This window comes from Micrasema longulum, unplaced genomic scaffold, assembly GCF_059751315.1.
Source record: "Micrasema longulum isolate JH-2025_06_02 unplaced genomic scaffold, ASM5975131v1 h1tg000430l, whole genome shotgun sequence".
Taxonomy (NCBI): Eukaryota; Metazoa; Arthropoda; class Insecta; order Trichoptera; family Brachycentridae; genus Micrasema; species Micrasema longulum.
Window position 1 is genome coordinate 646,676 of NW_028277630.1, and position 19,737 is coordinate 666,412.

General features: G+C 31.8%; 1 protein-coding gene across 1 annotated transcript in view; it reads right to left on the reverse strand.

Annotated features, from left to right (window-relative positions):
* The window catches only part of futsch (microtubule-associated protein futsch), a 242,363-nt gene that overhangs the window by 25,892 nt on the left and 196,734 nt on the right, over positions 1-19,737 (reverse strand). Inside the window, exon 7 of the mRNA XM_088226424.1 lies at positions 7,470-7,641. Coding sequence (XP_088082550.1) covers positions 7,470-7,641 — 172 coding nt within the window. The remainder of the gene's footprint in view (positions 1-7,469; positions 7,642-19,737) is intronic.

Below are 19,737 nucleotides of genomic sequence, written 5' to 3' on the forward strand. Positions count from 1 at the left end.
CGAAAAAACCCAATCGGGGTTAGGGTCATCCAACAGACTAAGTATTTATATACTTTTTAAAATATATTTTAGTACTTTTCAAAAGAATATCAGGCATTGCTGAGAAAACTGACTAAGCATTTGAGTCTAGAACAGTGAATGACAAGAGAGGAAGTACTACAGAAACAGATCCGGTAAAGTTCAGTCCTATGTAAAAAAACGCACGAAAATATTTGGCCAGGTATCGGATACCAAATGTGTCTAAAATAACAAATTTTTTACAGCTTCGGGTAAGTAAAATACTAGATTTTTCACCATTCTTGAGTAGATATTCAAATGATTAAAATGTGTTTTCGATATGTTTTTTCAAAAACAATATTCGCAAAATTGGTATTGATTGATTATACTAAAATACATATATTTATTTACACACAGAAAATTCTCCAATAGCGTATATTCTAGTTAATGTATAAAATTTCCCATGCAGGAAACATTGTCTCGTCCAGTGCACATTCAACTAGACATTAAATAATAACTCAGATAGATCAGAGTCAAATCATAATATTTATATTCTATTACCATAGAAATTTACCGCTCTTAATTTATTTATTTATTTATTCACACTCTTTATCAAAATACAATTCCATGTTCACTTTGCCCAGCTAACAAGGGTACATACCCCGTTCCAAGCTAGGCAATTACATTTCAATATATTATAATAGTTAACAAATTAATATAGAGCACAGACAAACAAAATATAAACTTATTCGAATACACATTTTGATTCATATACATACAGACATACACATATATACACATGTACATACACACACACGTACATACACCCATGCGCATACACATACATACATTCATAAAAACATAGACAATTTATTTATGCGAAACTTCATGGTTGTCATCTATAAATATATTTTTTTTAAATTATTCCTTATTGAGTTTATTGTTTTACATTTTCGTTTCTTTTTTTCTCTCTTTTCATATTGAAATAAAAATATAGTACAGTACCCAGCAGTAAATAAAATACATCAGGCTTAAGAATGAGACTGCTGACTTTGTAGAGCGTAGTCTCTGTCGCAGGAGTTCGGTATCTGTAGGCATGACAAAGATGACGCTCTACAAAGTTGCAGGCTGCTGTAATTTATTAATAAGTCAATTTAATGAGCAAATCAGTTACCTAATATAATGTGGTAACGGTCTTTTAAATATGCAACACTACTTATAATGATCAGAAATTTTTCTAGCTCAGTCTGAATTTGTTCTTTATATTTCTTTCAAATAGTAATTAAGATAACTTCAAATGAGGTTAGATAATTTCAAATTAGGCAAGAAACAAAAGTCACAATGCTCTTTATACAAATTGAGAATAAATTTATAAGATTTAGTGGTAAGACATTCTACAAATCAAGACCTTAAATTTTTATTGGATCTCTTCAAATATTGGTGTCAAAAAACATGCAATAAAAGAGGCAAAAACAAAATTACAGCAAAGAAAAAATAAGTATGGATCATCAAACAGAAAACTAGAATAATGAAACATCTATATGCGAAGTAAATGATAGAGAACATCGTTTTGTGATTAAAGTAATCGACAATATTGTGCGTACTAAAAATAAAAAAATTTAAGAAAACTAACCAAAACAACACTTGCGTGAACTTCAAAAACAGGGAGATGACGCATACAAAGTTGCTCAAAGAGTTTAATCAAATGAAGATTGGAAAATAGAGAACCAAATTAGGAAACATAATGTGTCCGATTTCCGGCCGTACTAGTAATATAGTTACTGAAATTATTATTGTACCTATTGAGTATAATGTAAGTTGTAACTAGTTGTTTAAGTTTTTTTTGCAACTATCTAAATAAATACTTTACATTTTACTGATATTTAAAACCATGAGCATTTCTATAAATGAAGCTCTGTCCCAATTAAGTTTCTGATTATCTTACCTACATAGTAATGATGATTCAATAATATAATTGTGTACATCATTGGAATAATTTAAAAAGCCATATCCAAGACTTCATCATTCTCCGAAAATAAACTTATTTGCTCATATTTGTGTATTCATGGAATTGAGATTTGGAAGAGTTTTCATTTCAATCAGCCTTTGTTTGTTTTCCCCGATCTTTTACAGCGGAGAACTTTTTATGCATTACTAAATCAAGCTGATTATCTGTGTTAAGACTTTCATTTAGATCATTCGGGGTAGAAACCGACATCAAAGGTGAAATTACGATGACGACGCCTACTTGGTGAGAAAGGACTTTTTGCCTCTCCATTATTTGCACAAAACTGACAAATTTGAGATAAACTTAAACAAAAAACATTTTCTATCTCAACACATATACGACTTGCGGTTTAAGCAATACAAATAACACTAATTATTCATTTACAAAAATGTCAAAATATGACATGAAGCAAAGCACTCGAATTTATTTTTTATTAAACTGTTTTCCAACTTCAACCTGCGCGTCGAACAACAAAAAATAGCCCAAATAATGAAATAATTTAGCACTTTCATCAGAATGACAGATGACAGCGGACAAACAGAAAGAGAATACGCCTATACTTTTCATAGACAAAAAGAAGAGATAAAATGTCATAAACTATATATTATAGACTAATTCCCTACGGATCGATGAATATTTTTTTATTACGCTAATAATACAAAATGTTTTTCTTTACAACTCACAACACCTTTATAATTTTAATGCTTTCAAAACCGAAATATTAATATTAGATGCTTAGATACGTTTCCGGTAGATACAAAAATATAATATAGTGCAATGTTTCCCCTTATGAGATTTATTGTCAAATATTATTCGATGATCACCAATGAATTAAACATTTTATCTAGGTGTGAAGTTTCTATTGATTTATACAAAATTTGTTTAGGATGAAATATATGTGTTAATATTATATTCTGTACATAAGGATATAAGAACAGTGTATTGCGTGTAGGCTTAGAAATTTATACGCCCGTAATTTTTTTTATTTATAATTTAACAAAATCGAATTAGTCTACAAACCTTCAAATCAGTGTACCCCTCTATAAAACTAAATTAGGACAGAGACATGCACTCTTCTTCGCTTTCAGACTATACAACGTATTTTAAAATAACGCGAGAGACATAAAAAGCTTAACCAATCAGACCTCTAAAATATGCAAAAAATGAATCGTGGAAAGAGATGTACTTGATTTCTTTAGCTAAATTGCTTTTTTTAACTTATTTTGATTTTACTAATTGTGTTTTTTGTACTAAAATATAAATAAATTGCGTATTTTTTTATGTATGTGTATACGTATAAATATATGCATGCAAGTATGTGTGTATATATACACATGTATGTTGAGGGTGGGTAAGGGTGTGTGCATGTATGTATAATGTAATTAATATGTATGTGTAATTTTGTTCTAAATTCGTACTGTCACGTTAAACCGATTAAACTTGTATACCACGCAAAGGCTATGCCTATGTGGGGTTTAAAAAAAATCATTTTGTTCTATTATTATTCATATGTACTGTAAACCTTTGTTACTATAAAAGAAAAAATTTAAATAATTTGTTTTTATTTTTATAATTTATAAACTTTTTTCAATAGGTAACTTATATTTTACTATTTATATTTGAAACATTAAAAGGACGAGCGGGCTCTCTTTTTGTCATACAAACGTGCTTCCGTATTTTCTCCCTGGATTAAAGCCCTAGAGCAATGTTTTTTTACACACTGTAGATATTTGGTTTGTCTATTTCCAAAACCCACTATCTCCCAATGGCGGGTTTTGGAAAAAGACGACTCATTTACCATTGGTGTGTCCTAATTGTTTTGCCGATTTGCAGATTTGTCCATATTAGTTATGCATAAGCAGTCCGACGTACAGTTGTCTTTTTCGCAAAGTATCGGGGAGGCGTTTGCGAGAGAGTGACAGAAAAATAATGTTCAAATACCCATTCTTCAAAACTATACTGTGGTGATGGTGCAGATGACTGTATTTTAGTATTTAAATATTAACCCTTCCGGGCTTAAAGGGGGTACCTAGAGTCTCACAGATAGAATATTTTTTTCAGTATTTTTTTTTGTTAATAAACATACTGGTTTTTTTTCATAGTCGTACCCCGAGAACATAATATCAAAATTATTAAAATATTCTGCTGTCCATTTTTTCAGAAATAATTCCCATTTGCAAACAGCAAATATTACAAATCATCGCTCTTCAGTTAAATTATTTTTGACGTGTTAGTCTGTTTGCTATTTGGTCGCTTGTTTCCAGCCATAACCACAAAAATCCGGGTTTCGTGTTTAAGATTTTACATGCATTTTCCCTCCAACTCTCCGCTGTACCACTACCCTAATGGGTGGCGCAACATAAAATCAGTGCTGCTTAACGTGTCAGAGTAAGCGCAGAGCGATGTCATAAAGCATCCTCTCGCAACAGTATTTTATGAATAAATGTATGAATTTAGCAGAAAACTCGAAATACTAAGAAACAGTTTTATAAACACTACCATGAAAATCATAATGCTTTTTTTGTTTGTTTTAAAGTCGCATTTATAGAATTTTATCTGGGGTTTTCCCAGTACCCCTCCTAAGGAACTTGCGGATTTTTTTACGTTCAGGTTTGGAAAGGTTATTGTGGTGAGAGTCCTGATGAAGTGACGGATACGTCTCTCAAGCAGTAGACATAAAAACGTAGGTTACATGGTTATATACTAACATTATTTCAAAATAATATTATGATTACTTCAAATTTAGCAGTCTCTGTAACGCTCTGATAAATTAAAAAAAAGGAACTATAGCTACTGGTGGTTAACTTAAGTTGGCGCGTTCAGAAAACTCACACTAACGCATTTAAAATCTACGGGATGTTAATTTAAAAAAGGTTGTATTAAATTTTAACCAAATGTGCAAATCTTTTTCTAAAATTCGGTGTTGGATTAGAGGGTTGTGTATGTGAAAAAATAATACAGTGGGTAAGGAAAATATAATATTAATTTACTAAAATACTTTGTTTCATAATTTTATATTTTTCAAAACATTTTTTCAAATGTTGCATTTTACTAATTATAGTCCTTCCAAGAACAATTTAAATTTGTTTTTTTTATTTTTTTTATAGTCCATTACTCTAGAACTAAAATGCAAAATTGTGTAGATTGTTTTAAGTATATTAATAACAAGATTTATTGTTTATCAATAAGTGTGTATCCATATTTTCACCGATAAAATTTGTACTTTGCATTTTAATTGGATTCTATTAATTATTTTTATAATGAACATAAAATATTCAATAAAAAACATGCTTGTTTAAAAACAAATATTCGTAAATATATGACATTTTCTAAAGTAATTGTTTTTTTTTATCTAATCCGAAAGAGATTATTAAAAACATTTAATAAAACAATATACAACATCAAGATTTTAAAATCAGTATTCTGTATATTAAAAATATTTTTGTGTAAGTTTTGCGAAAGCGCCATCACTACATAATTGAACTTTTCATGATTTGATTTAATGAAAATACCTACATATTTATAAACCAGTGTTTTTAATCCATAACCTAATACTCGTATACAAATTTTACTATCAAGAATCGAAGCGATATTCAGACGAACGCAGAAGCATCCTGTGTATATTGTATTACCGTATCATTAGCAACTAATAAAGCAATATTTGTTTGTCACGCTCATAAACGCGTCTGAGCGCAAGAGAGACAGAGATTATTTTCATAATGCGTATGCCGTGCAATGTCATACCATGGGCTTATTCACTGATACTACACGATGCGTATGTGTAAGTATAGCGCACGCGCCAGCTCATAAAAATCCACCAGTAACTAAAAGTAGCTTTAACCCTGGACACCTAACGTTCGTACGTACTCCATTAAACCTAATAAAGAGACAGCATATTGGCTATCGCGTATTCGTCGATTCGACGAGGTTAGGTTTCTATTCTAGATCCAGCGTAAGAACAACCCGCGTTCGCGCATGTCCAGCCTCCTCCCCCCCACTTACTAACTTAACACATTTAACCCGATTAATCAATTGAATTAAATTAATTCATTAATTTTATTTCTATTTTAATTTTAATAACCTACTCACAATAAAAACATGATAGCGGTTTATGCATTTAATGATAGTGATAATAAGTATGGTTATAGTATTATAATATAAATGTTTATCAGATTTATCAAATCGTTTATGGAATTGATCCATAATTGAAAATATCATCATTGCCATTAAAAAAAAAACCAATCTTCCTCAAATGACCGTATGATTTGGCGATTTAACTTCGCCAGTTCTCGAATATCGAAACAAAGTATATTTTACGGAATGCACCCCAATACCAGTTTGTTCAGAAATTGTGTGAATGGCACAAGTTTGCGAGATATTAGGGTTGTTAATGTCTGACAGACATTAAAAAAAATATTTATTAATAATCATAGTGCGTTGAGGTTTGTGTACCACCTATAAAAATTCATAAAATTTATCAACACCAACATTCTGTTAATTTATAAAGTACCTACAGTATCTACATCATTCATTTATAAAATGCATTATTGTTACGATTCGAATGCTTATCTGTCCTCTTTTGTTCTTTACAATGAGGAATTCCACTGTTTTCTAATTTATTTATTTTCTATTAGCGTACTATTTAACTAAGCAAAAATATATACATATATTCTTTTTGTACGTTATTTACAAAGATATGATTTTTTAAAGTTACATTTATCAAATACCGCGCCAAATGACTGTAATCAGTGTGTCACTTTTCAGTAGTGACGTCATGAAACGGTTGGCGTTCTTACTTTCACTGACCTGACAAGAATCTATGGAATATTGCTTTCATTACTTCATTTGGTTGATTGTAATTTGCTCATTTCTATGTTATGGTTGTTTTTACGAACGTTTCGATTTAGAAAAACCTAGAAAGTTGACATTATCTCTGGTTGAAGTCGAATTATACTCTATGTTCAAAACGTTGCAAGGGCTTTAAAGCGGAAACCGGAAATACCACACGTAGATGTAAGGAGTGACGTCATTATTTACGATTTTAAAATGAATACTATTTTTAACATTTTTTATTTATTTTTGCGCGCGTTTTTGAGATATTTCATCCTACTCCAAATTTTTTAAATATTCACGTGTACACAAAAACATTTTTAAAATTGAATTCCGGGTTGGGCTGGAATTCCTCATTGGTGATAGCGAATTTGAACATTTATTTTATCTCAGGATATAAATGGGTTATTTTGTAAAGCAGACGCTTCGCTAGACAGTCGACGAGTTACTGATGTACTTGTACTTGCACAAGTATAGACGCCGTAGCCATGGGCACTGCAGGTGAAGAAAACGTAGGGGGGAAGAGGTGTGCGCAGGACGAACCTAATTGCGTACTGTGGCAGGTCGTTCTTACGCTGGATATAGAATAGGGTTAAATTAGAATTGCAGTTTCCAAATTGACAACATATCTCACCATGTCCAACTTTGTGGTAAAGATTAATCGGCTCCGAATCTCGGTAGCAGGGTTGAGGTTTCAGGTTTATTCCTCTTAGGTTTGTCATCATTTCATGGCCTTCCTGTAGCAGACTTACAAGAAGAGGGTCTCGGCTCGACTCCCCTTCGGGAGTAGCGAGATTCCGTCGTTCCTGCAACAAAAATGTTTACTCAGATTTAAAACTATCAAATAATTAAAATATTCGGTTTGTATGATCACACACGGAGAAGACACCAATTTCGGAAATAAATAAAATGAATAACATACTGAACAGAAAAGGACGAGTTTCCAATTAAGCAAACATGTACATTTTTTTGTGATCTCACGGGAAAGCGTCTTTAAATTATATCACAGCCATTTGAATAACGTTTCCAAACAATACTATCGAAATTTGCATAACTGTTACAGCTTTGATTGGTTTTTGGTGTTACTATAACAAAACTTAATTGAAATATATTGTGTTTTTCTACTGACATTTCAATAATAAAAATACGTATATATTTTTATTGCACTTTTATTTATAAATTTTTAATTAATTAAAAGTAACAAAAATCACATTTTAAACGTCTTTGTTAATTTTTCCGTTTTTTTTTAAAAAAATTTTTTTTGTTATTTTACAATATACATAAGAGGTATAAAAGAGTATACAAAAAATAAAGGATAATTACAAAGCAACGAAATATTAACATTAAAAATAGTATTTAAATTTATTTCAACAGAGAGGGGAAAACATTATTGAGAAGGGAATATGGAGGAAATCCAGCCAGTCTGCAAGCATTTGGACATACTCAAACATTGTTGTAAAAATAGTAAACAAAAAATCCCGTAAAGGCATGGCCTGTTCGTGGGTATACAAGAAATGTTTATGAATTTTTGCTCCGATAATAAATAGACGGGTATAATATTTATGTGTATTATAAGAAAGAGAAAAGAAAATATTCTGTAAAAGATTATAAGTTACTTTTTTATTTTGTAGTAATTAAAAAAAAAAAAAAAAAACACAATAATATTCCTCATTCCGTCAAAAAGAGTTAATATCTTTAGTTTGAATCCAGGATAGTGTGTGTTTTTTAAAAGAAGGAAAAAATTTGAAGTTTGGGACAATGAAATATTATCAGTAAAAAGGAATAAAAAAAATTAAAAATATGCATGTCTCTGTGTTAGCTTCGTTTTACAATGTGGTATTTCCAACACACGATTCCTTCTTTGACTTGATTTATTTGAATGACTTGTAAATACATTTTGGTTCTTAAATATATATTTTAAACATTGAAAACAATATACATGTATATGTCTTATATCTAAAATTTTGGTTTCTTGGAACAATTGGAAAGAGGGAAAAGTGCGATTTTTGTGAAGTATTATTTTTAAGATAAATTTTTGAACACTTTCTAATGATTTAAATGGTTGATTGAGTAAAGTTTATTATTTATTTATTCATTTTACAGAAACATGCAGTCAACAATCGTTAAATAACATAGTAAAGATAAGGGCTAAAGGTAAACTAGCGAAGTTTCTAAATAAGAATCATAGATATTAAATTATGCACAATAAAAGGGTTATTTGTGTCAGAAAATAAACCCTTCGGCTGGTAAAAAAATCATTTGACTTACGTTAAATGTTAGTATAGATATTTTAAAACGGTTTTTTGAAAAAGTAAACGCTTTAATACTTCCTCTTCTTTCTCTTCTTCGCATTGAATAGTGCATAGGGCACAGCATTAGAATGGCAAAATTCTAGATAAAATGTATCGTTTTAGAGAAAAATTGCACAGGAGCAAGGCAGTCGGAACACTTTATTGATTATTCAATATTTGTTGCACTTTCTAGTCCACAATTTTACTGTTGAATTAAAACTAAATTGCATTAAACTTAGTAGATGCACTTATTAAACGTCATTCTCTTAAGAGTTGCAATTAACTTCTGATATGGTTTCATATACCACGTATTTCTCAATTTCATAAATAACAAGAGGATTATGTTACCTTTTGGAACTATTGAGGAAACTTAAACACTGACCGTGTAGCATAATTAATTTATTTACATTATATTTATTAGTTAGTAAAAAAAAAGAAATTCAACAATTGTCATTTTTCGAAAGCAGAAGTATATTTTTTTCCCCAAACACGACAAAAGTCATCATCTTAATCATCCCCCTTCCGCACCCATTCGTGCATAGGGTACTGCAAATGCAGCTTAGTTTGATCATACGTTACATGAAGGTAAAGTAATCGGTCTTACACAGGTGTCAAGTCCAGGAACAATGAAATAAAGGAGTTTAAAATATATTATTGTTATCAAAAACATTTTTCACTTTGTGGTATGACATTTTACACTTATTTGTTTATAAATTTGTATAAACCACCTCAATCCTTTAATTACACTTCGACCGGTTTCGAGGTTACTACCTCATCGTCAGGAATTTAACAGTGTCTTCTGTAGCTATTACCCGCTCAGTCATCTTGTAAGCAAATAAAAATCCAGCAAAGTGGATACAAATAATAATACTGTTTCTCTAAAACGAATCTATGTCAAATTGTGACATTGAAAAGGTGGACATGTTTAAGTACCTCGACAGCATTCTAACAGAGACCCTCGACCCAGATATAGAAATTAAATGCGGAATTGAGGCAGCAAGAGCTGCTTTTAATCAAATGAAATGCCTTTTCTGCAATGCTAATCTAAACCTGAAAATAAGGCAAAAACGCTAACACCAATATTAGTGACAGACCTATTCGCAAGTTTCAGTTTCGGCCAATAAAACTAGTATTATTCGATTACGTTTGGCTTTAGACCATCTTATGGCTCGTGACTCGTGACTCGTGACTCGGCCATATTTATATTTTTGCAATAGGGTATTATCACTTGGGAGGAATATCGGATCCTACTCTACAAATAAAAGATTTTTTAATGATTCTCCTAGTGTTTATATAAGCCCTTATAATGAATATTTTCATTCATTTTGGAAAATAAGGTCTTTCGAAAACGATCGTTTCGTAAGTTGGTAATAAATTTTGTCACAGAAATTCACAAGTAATGCATTCATTTTAATGTTGGTAAAGCATTTAACAAAAATTTACAAATCTGCTTTCCTTCCATACTTTTAGTTTTATTTGCTTTTTATATATCTTGATATTTTTATGTTTTTTCATCATGTATTTTTGTATAATTTAATTTAGTTTGTACTATTATTTGGCATATGATTTATTGCTCCTATTTCTTTTATTTCTTACTATAGTATTGAATGAGTTTCTAGAAAACATATCTCAATTATCATTTCAATTATGTTTTTAAATATATTCTTTTTCTGTTGATTTCAATGATACTCTTATTTTGTTTTTTTGATTATGTGTGATGATTCTTAATTTGTATAATTTATATTTTAAAAATTATTTCTGATTATCTTTTTTGCATTATATTCTTTGGAATTTTATTATTTATTACATTTACCCTTTTTTTATTGTTCTTCTATGTCATTATAATTTGATCTAATTAAATCACTAGGTTTTTTTTATTGTTATTTATTGTGGCTTGACACGGGCGTAGCCTAGAAAGTCTTAATAAGTTCATTAATATTTAAACTAGTGTAATTTTGAATGAATAAATAAATAAATGCCACAGGCCACAGATAGAAATATAAGGAGAGTTGTTTATGCATATTATCTTTGAAGCTAACAAATTAAAGTTCCTGAAGCTTACATTGAAGAGCTGTTACATATAAATTTGATATATAACATGACGATGAACCGAAATGCCCTAAAAATTAACAAATTTATCCATTAAATTTATGCCATTTGTTTCATTGTGCATTTTATTCAACACTCATTTCAATGCGTCGGCCTCGTGGTGTAGTGGTCAGCGCGTTTGCCTACCATGCAAGAAGTCTCAGGGTCGATTCCCGACACGGTTGACATTATATTTTTATTTAAAAAGGCATTTTTGCACTAGAATCTTTCATAGTCCCTGGAGTGGTACCTGAAGTGAAAGACTGATCATCTTACCTTCATGTAACTTAAATGATCAAGTAAAGCTCTGATTGGAGTACCAATGCGGTGCCTTATGCTCCATAATGTGCGGAATGGGAATGATGATGCTGATATTTTAATGAACTAGTAAGGTTTACGCCTAGTTTTGGACGTTTTGAAGGGGTTTTTAACTAATTTTAATAAACAGTGTTTTGAGTATGTTCAAATGTTTACCGACAAGCTGGATTTCCTCCTTCGGGAGTTATTCAGATCTAAATTTGTTGCGACAGAAACATTTTTGAGAAACAACTTACACTTACGAAGTTGCAACTTCACAAAAGTCAACATATGGAAGAGTTGAGGAAATATGGTAGTTTTACACTGAAAACGCGTCAACAAACTATTTTAAACAATCTACAATACCTAGAATATGCGACCAATATAACAATATATTTACCGAGGCTGATATTTTTTGTGACAATGTATGTAAATTTAGGTCAAAAATTATAGAAATTTTGAGAGAAGCAGACATTTAACATTATTATCATATAAATATTTTTTCATTTCGTTTCTTTTACATTTATTATATTGAACATAATTTAAATAATTGTATTAAGTGTAAACAATTTTATTGGTGTGTGCATGAGTTTCTTACTCTAATATACAAAGAAATTGGCAATATATGTGTACATACTGTTTGTATACCTAATAAAATAAATAAATAAACATAGACAGAATGGTGAATGTTACACAGTTTGTAAAGTGGCCACTCAAACCAGCCGATGACAGATCATAAGCTGACACACAGAAGCCGAAATTCAGTTTCGGTCGATTAACAATGACTATCCGTCTTCACGTATTACATATTTTCGTATTATAGAAATAATATTTTGCTTACTTTTTTATTTTTTAAAGTATTTTATTTATTAAAAGAAAACATGATCTATGACCACATTTCTGATTATCGTAGGCAACTGAAATGGCTCAAAATTAGACAGCGGAGAGACTATCACTCCCTCTCACTTCTGTTCAATGTACTTCATAGTCCTAACGCTCCTATATACCTGTGTGAAAAATTTCAACGCTTATCAGTTCATGGTTTACCTCTTCGTTCTCATTCTCAAGGCACTCTCTTAATACCCATACACAATTCCTCTTTCTTCTCTAACTCATATAGTGTCCATGCGGCTCGACTGTGGAATCATCTCCCATCCACCATCAAAGATGTTACTACATTATCTCTGTTTAAATCACGTCTGAAGAAACATCTCCTTTCTCTTCCTTAATCTCTCCTCCTTTCCTTTTTCCTCTTTCCTCTTTCCTCTTTTTTCCCATTGAGTAATAGTTTCGATTTAAGGTAATTTATAAACAAATACGTTTATTTCTATTTTTATATATCTTTAAATTTTTAATCTTTTTTTTTCTATTGAATATGTTCTGTAACTTGAATTATAAAAATATAACTTTTATTTTATTGGTTGGTTGGAAGAAATTGCCATTTGGCAATAAGCCCGCCAATGTACAAATAACATTATGTACAAAAAGTTAAATAAATAAAAATAAAATAAATAAAACAACAGCCATAAAAACAAAAAATTTTTTTTTACAAATAAACCAAAATTATAGGCCAATTATAGTTTTCTTTACATTACTAAATATAATGTCAAAAAAATAAGAAAAAAAGCGTACATTGAAATAGCCACTCCGCATCATTCCACACGTAAAAAAATAAATAAAATGTTACAATAATAATGAAATAATAAATTAAATTAAAGAAATAGTTTTTTGTTTACTCGGACTTAAAAATCCTTTCGCCAGCGGATCCATACGGAGTAATACGGAGCTATCAGTCCTCCCTTCTTTCTTCTTTCAAAAAATTGGATAAACTTTGCTTTTTTTTCTTAAAATATTGTTATACTTTATTATATGCCAGCAGTTACGCCACAGTTCACCACGCTTGCCTATTTCGCGCCCCGAACACAAAAGTTTTTTGTTTTTAAATAATTAAGTTTTGGCGAATAGTGTGCATATTGAACATATCTGAAATCAGCATAGCAAAGTAAAGGGTTTCGAATTTCATAGCGCCAGCATAACTAGTATTACATGATTTTGTTATTTACAAGCTACGCATTCCGGTCAACATTGAACATGATCACGCATTCATTAGTTACCTATTCAAAATATAAAATCAATAATGTGTCAATCTAAACCATCAGGAAATCTGTTTCCTAGTCAATAGAATTAGAGGTTTTTAAAAATATTACCAGGATTTCCACAATTCCGACTCAAATTATCCTCCATTGCCTTTATCTATGTACGTATAAAGCTCTATTGGAGCAGCACTTGAGTACAGAACTGAGTAAATGTTGTCCTGATGGTGGGGCTATATTTCAACAGGACTCAGCTCCTTGTCACGTATTGAAGTTTATGCTTAAGTATTTCAATGGTAAAAAGATAACTTTAGACTGGCCTGAAAATTCACTTGACCTTAACCCTATAGAAAATTTGTGGGCGATTTGTAAATCTAGGATACAAAAATTTGACTGCATCGCCAGGATAAAGATAATAGAAGCTGTTATTCAGATGTGGTTTCGAGATGACAGAATAAAAGAAAATTGCCGAAGTTTCATTGAACGTGGTTATGCAGAAAGCATCCAGCCATAGAAAAGTGAAACTGAGATAATAGCACCTTTGTGAGAAGAGAAAATTATTAAATGCACACTACAGTTGAAATGTTTTTGACTTTGACAAATGATTAACAATGAATTCATTCTTTTTTTTGGTATTATAAACAAGAATCGTATTATGTGTTTGAACAGTGTAAATGAATTTTAAAGTACCGTAAGATTTTTCTAGTCCTGTGGATGTTTTCTACAAAGTGAGAAATTCCGTTTTTGTGATCGACACTATTTTCAGAAGGTGATTTTTACAGTTTTTTGTATAAAAGCGGTCTGGCTGTTTTTAGCAGAACATAGAGTTGCCCTTTTTGCACCCGATAATACCAATACCTCTTTTTTTCAAAATTGTGGACTGGCTTTCTGCATAACTACGTTCAATTGATCCCACGCCAAAACGTGTTCAGACTGTTATAAAAGCAAAAAGAGGACATACATCCTATTAAAAAAATACATATGTTATGATTGTACGTCACCTGTAACTCAAAATATGAATAAAAAAAGCATTTTATGATTACAAGGAAATTTATTTCGTTAATTCGCTCAGTATTTACCTTTTATCCATACTGCCTAAATTCCTAATCTCTTACATAGTAATAACGAGAAATATGGATTTATATAGTTGTGTCACTTTTGAAATCATATATTTCAAAAGTGACACAACTAAAAAAATCCATGTTTTGAGTTATTACTATGTTAGAGATTAGGAATTTAGGAAGAATGGATAAAAGGGTACTCGCAAAGTTTTGCTTTTGACCTAATAAAGCTCAGCCGAAATCAAGTTAGGGTTATTACTTAGCCCGCCCAGTAGCTTAATCACAAATAACTATCGACGTGCTTACAAACATGCTAAGCATTTGGGCGATCACAATGAACAATAATGTTCATGCTTAAGTTATCGCAGTCATAAGTCAACGCGTGTAGCTTACCCACCACATACCGCACATTGACGTGCTTAAAAACATGCTAAGCATTTGAGCGATCGTAATGAACAATAATGTTCATGCTTAAGTTAACGCCGTCATAAGTCAACGCGTGTATAATCTCTAAGTCAACGTTCGTGTCGGTTTGTTTTTTGTTTTCCTCGTAAATAAATACAGTTCACTGGCAAAAAATCGGCGCTTACCATAAAAAAAATAATACAATATATGTCATTTGCAAAATAGAAAAGAGTATCTAATACAAAAAAGTGGAAATTAAATTACAATTACTATGGCGACTGTTTTTCTTGACAATTGGCTTGCCAACCGCCAGCTAAATGCAACAAATATCATGATAAATAATAAATAAATAAATAAAAATAGCAGTTTTGGATTTTTTTCCATATTTACACCAATGACATTCAAATATGTGATTTTGCAGCAGGATTATATGTCGCGAAACGTAAATATTTTTACATTTAATATTAGATGTTCACGGATGTTGCATTGTGATCGCGAATACGATAAACTACCATCGTGAGAAATTGTTATCACGTCGTTTATTAGCACGTCGATAGTTATTTGTGATTGAGCTACAGGGCACTGAACATTGAACCAACACCTTGCTAGAATGAACCTTTCCGAAACGTTTAGACGTAGGTTCTGCAGTGCAGATGAGAAAACACCCATAATCATTCCACGTGAATATGATGCTTTACATCGTAAAAGGAGCCGCATCCTCGGGGGACCACTGGTTAAATCTGTAGTTCAATCACAAATAACTATCGACGTGCTAATAAGCGACGTAATTACAATTTCTCAACGTCGTTGTTTATCGTAATCGCGATCACAATGGTCCATCCGTGAACACCTAATATTAAATTTCAAAATACTTACGTTTCGCGACATATAATCCTGCTATGTAATCGCATATTTGAATTTCACCGGTGTAAATATGGAAAATATTCTAAAACTGCAATTTTCATTTATGTATTTATTATTTATCATGCTATTCAGTGCATTAAGCCAGCGGTTGGCAAGCCAAATGTCAAGAAAAGCAGTCGCCATAGTAATTGTATTTTATATTTTTTTTGTATTTGATACTCCTTAATATTTTGCAAACGCCGATTTTTCGCCAATGAACTGTATTCATTTATGAGGAAAACAAAAAACAAACCGACAAGAGCGCTGACTTAAAGATGTTCATTATTGTTCATTGTGATGGCTCAAATGCTTAGCATGTTTTTAAGCACGTCGATTGTTATTTGTGATTGAGCTACTGAGGATGTTAAAGAGCTCGCCCCCTACCTAATAGCCCGACCGGAGGGGGAGATTTAGCAAAATGTAAACTCTCGCCTTCCACACGGTAGTCAGACTCTTTATAGACCTGGGCTTGGAGAGCGAGAACTATTCACGGGGACCCGTCACAATAGATCTTCACAGGTCGCAGTGACGTCAGGAGCTTGCATAGCACTGACCCCCATCACTAAGAATATATATAAGAATAAGCATGTATATCTCTATGAATCATTAAAAACAATGTAGCTTAGCTTTTAAAATCAACCGACAAATGGCTTTAGTGTCACTTTTGTTATATCGACTCATTTCAACTACGTGTTGAAAGTGTTCAAAACTGTATTAATTTGATATATGTTTTTTTTTATTTTATTTTTTTATATCCCTACAGAGATGAGGTAGATTTTTTTTTTTTTTTTTCAAATTCAAGATTCAGGCTTATGGATATTCGAGCGTTTACAGGGCTTATGACCTGTCATTGGCTGGGTTAAGTGGCCACTTTATATAGGTACTACAACATTCCCCATTACGCTTATTTAGCGAATATCCACACCAGGTAACATTTCCAGATTTGTGTGCAGGTACACGAACCAAAAAATATTTTTAAAAAAATGTTGATATATGTTATTTATGTACATGAAACGTTTAACTTTTTTTATCTAGCATTTAAAGATGAGACATTTTTGTTGATAGAATTTATTAAAACGAAGAAGTTTTGGGTTGAGTCAGTTTAGCCGCTCAAAGTACTTAAACAGAAAATGTATTATTCTTTCAAGTTATGCCACTTAAGAAATACGTGTTTTTAAGTTTTGTATTTTTTTTTTTAAATTTGGACCATTTTACCTTTTTTGTGGTTCAGAAAGGTTCAATATATTCATTTGCCAATTAAGATCCTCTAGTTTATCAAAATGAACACAATTCCCTTTCATACATTTTTGCATCAAGTCCGCAAGATTTCTCAAAACGTATTTTTTTATTGTGTCACTTTAGAAATACATGTGCGGTATTGTAAAATAACACACCGATCCTATTTCAGTTTGTGATTTTTGCGCATTAGTCCATTTAATGCGTCAAAGACCCAATCAATAGAATGCTGTATTCTTGTGAACTAAATATTTAATCTGTTGAAAGGAGATGAATCGTTATATCTGATTGTGTTTGCTGAAAATATGCAAATTTTGGCTGACGGGCAAAAGTACACTAGATAAGAACAGAGAGATATGCAAATTTCTGGGATGATTTCGTAAAATGCCAAGGAAGATTATGCTAAAGAGAATGTAACATTTTGGAAAGGCAAGATTTGGATTTAATATTTCATTGATCTCATTTCCAAATTTAAAATTAAAATGCACGTATAAATAACGTAAATTAACGTCCCGTTTTGAACGGGGCCGTCCCGTTTTAGAAAGCCTCTCCCGTTGTCCTCAAGTACAGTTTCAGGACGCCGCCGCCGGAACGCCCTGTTTTCGGAAAAAGATCAACCCACGAAAAAAATATTGAAACAAGATAAGAAAAAATAAACTCGTTGGACGGTAACGCCTAACCTGGGCAATGACGGCATTTTTAGCGGATTAGAGTGCCCTCGAAGCGGGATTTTTTTTAAACGAAATTTAAAGGATGACGTATTTTCTAAGTTGTTGTTGGAAAAAAAAGTAGCTGATTTCTGAAATCACTAAAATAATCTGGGCTGGTATTCCAAACGCTCTCGTTGCCGTATAATCTCGTCTATTTACGTACAAAATACACGAGAAAAACTGTTTTCTCGTGCCGCGAGAGTGGTTCAGAATAGCAACCCTGGAGTTCAGAGTTGAATTATTTTAAATCACTGGTCATTTATTTAGACAAACTGAATGAAGAGTACCAATATGAGGATGATGCACTTTACATTCAAATAATGGTATTGGGTGATATCTCTAATAACAATTGAATTATGCCCACGTAGAAGGGTGTGTTTTGTGACAGTATAGTTCAAGATCAATTACAATGAAGAACGGAATTACAATTAAAGGAAGAAGAACGCAGACAAAAAGCAGTAAACGAGATATATGCGCATCAGCAAAGGCTACCTGCCTATAACGAATAATAATAATAATAATAATAATGGGAAGTACGGACGTCATACCTTCACCGTGACAGTAAAGTTGAAGATAAATACTCCCGAGCGATTACGAAGATACACTACCGACCCCCTACCTTCAAGTATTGGGTAGGTACATCGATATATACGAAGGGAACGCGCACGCCACTGCACACATATCTAAGCACTAAAGTGACATGCCTTTATTATGACGTCATAGTTGAGGTCATGAATTCTCACGAGTGATTATGAATATACGCTACCGACGCTCTATCTTCAAGTTTTGAGGTAGGTACATCCGTATGTACCACGGGACTAGTACACCACGAGTCCACGAAAAGTGTCAAAATTTTCTTCCGCCGACCAATTTTTGCTTTAATTGGGATTTCTTTGAGTTTATAATCATAAGAAGTGGCAGCTTTTTATCATAGAAGCCTATTGAAAATATTAACCAGAACTACTTTTAATTTGAATTCATTTAGGAACGCGAAGTAAAGTTTCGGCGTCATTTAATAGTTGAATTCAATCATATAACATCGAGATGACAAGTCAATACCGAGGTAAAAAGAGATCGTGCTGAAGTTAAGAATACCGTCCTGGTATGTATCGATGAAGATGGCTTTTGTAATTGCCCCTCAGGGCCTCAAATATGAACGCTATTTTCATCTGTACATATCGAAACGGTAAACTTAACTTCTGTACTATCTGTATCTACCTAGATATATTTTACCTACTTGTCATCTCGACATCATATGATCGAAACAAACCAATATATGGCCCCAAAAATTAATCCGCGTTCCTTACTTCATTAGCATTTAAAATAGTTCTCATTTATATTTTAAATAGTCTTCTGTGATAGAAAGTGCTCACTTTAAAGCGATTATAAACTCGCCAAGTTTGACACTTGCCAAGGCAATATGCTTTATATCGTCTGTATTTATTTACCGAGTGACTACAAAGCCGGCTCCTTTAACATCTCGATAGGTACACTCCGGAAGATAGTAAAACAGACGGAAAAAATATAACAACTTATATTTTTTATATAGTGGCAACTTTCTAACGCCTAGATACTCTTATAAGTTAATGAGGCAGAATCAATGGGGCACTCGTTTCGAAAACTGACAGTTATATCAGAATATAATTCGACTTCAAAATGGACTTATTTCTCTCTTATATTTTTAATTGGCTTTCAAGAAAAAAAGTGCCAACCTCAAAACGATAAAAAATTAAAGTAAATCGTAATTAAAGGAAAAATTGCTCGGTGGAACAAAATTTTTGTCACTTTTAATGCGTAGATAAACGTATCAAGAGGTTC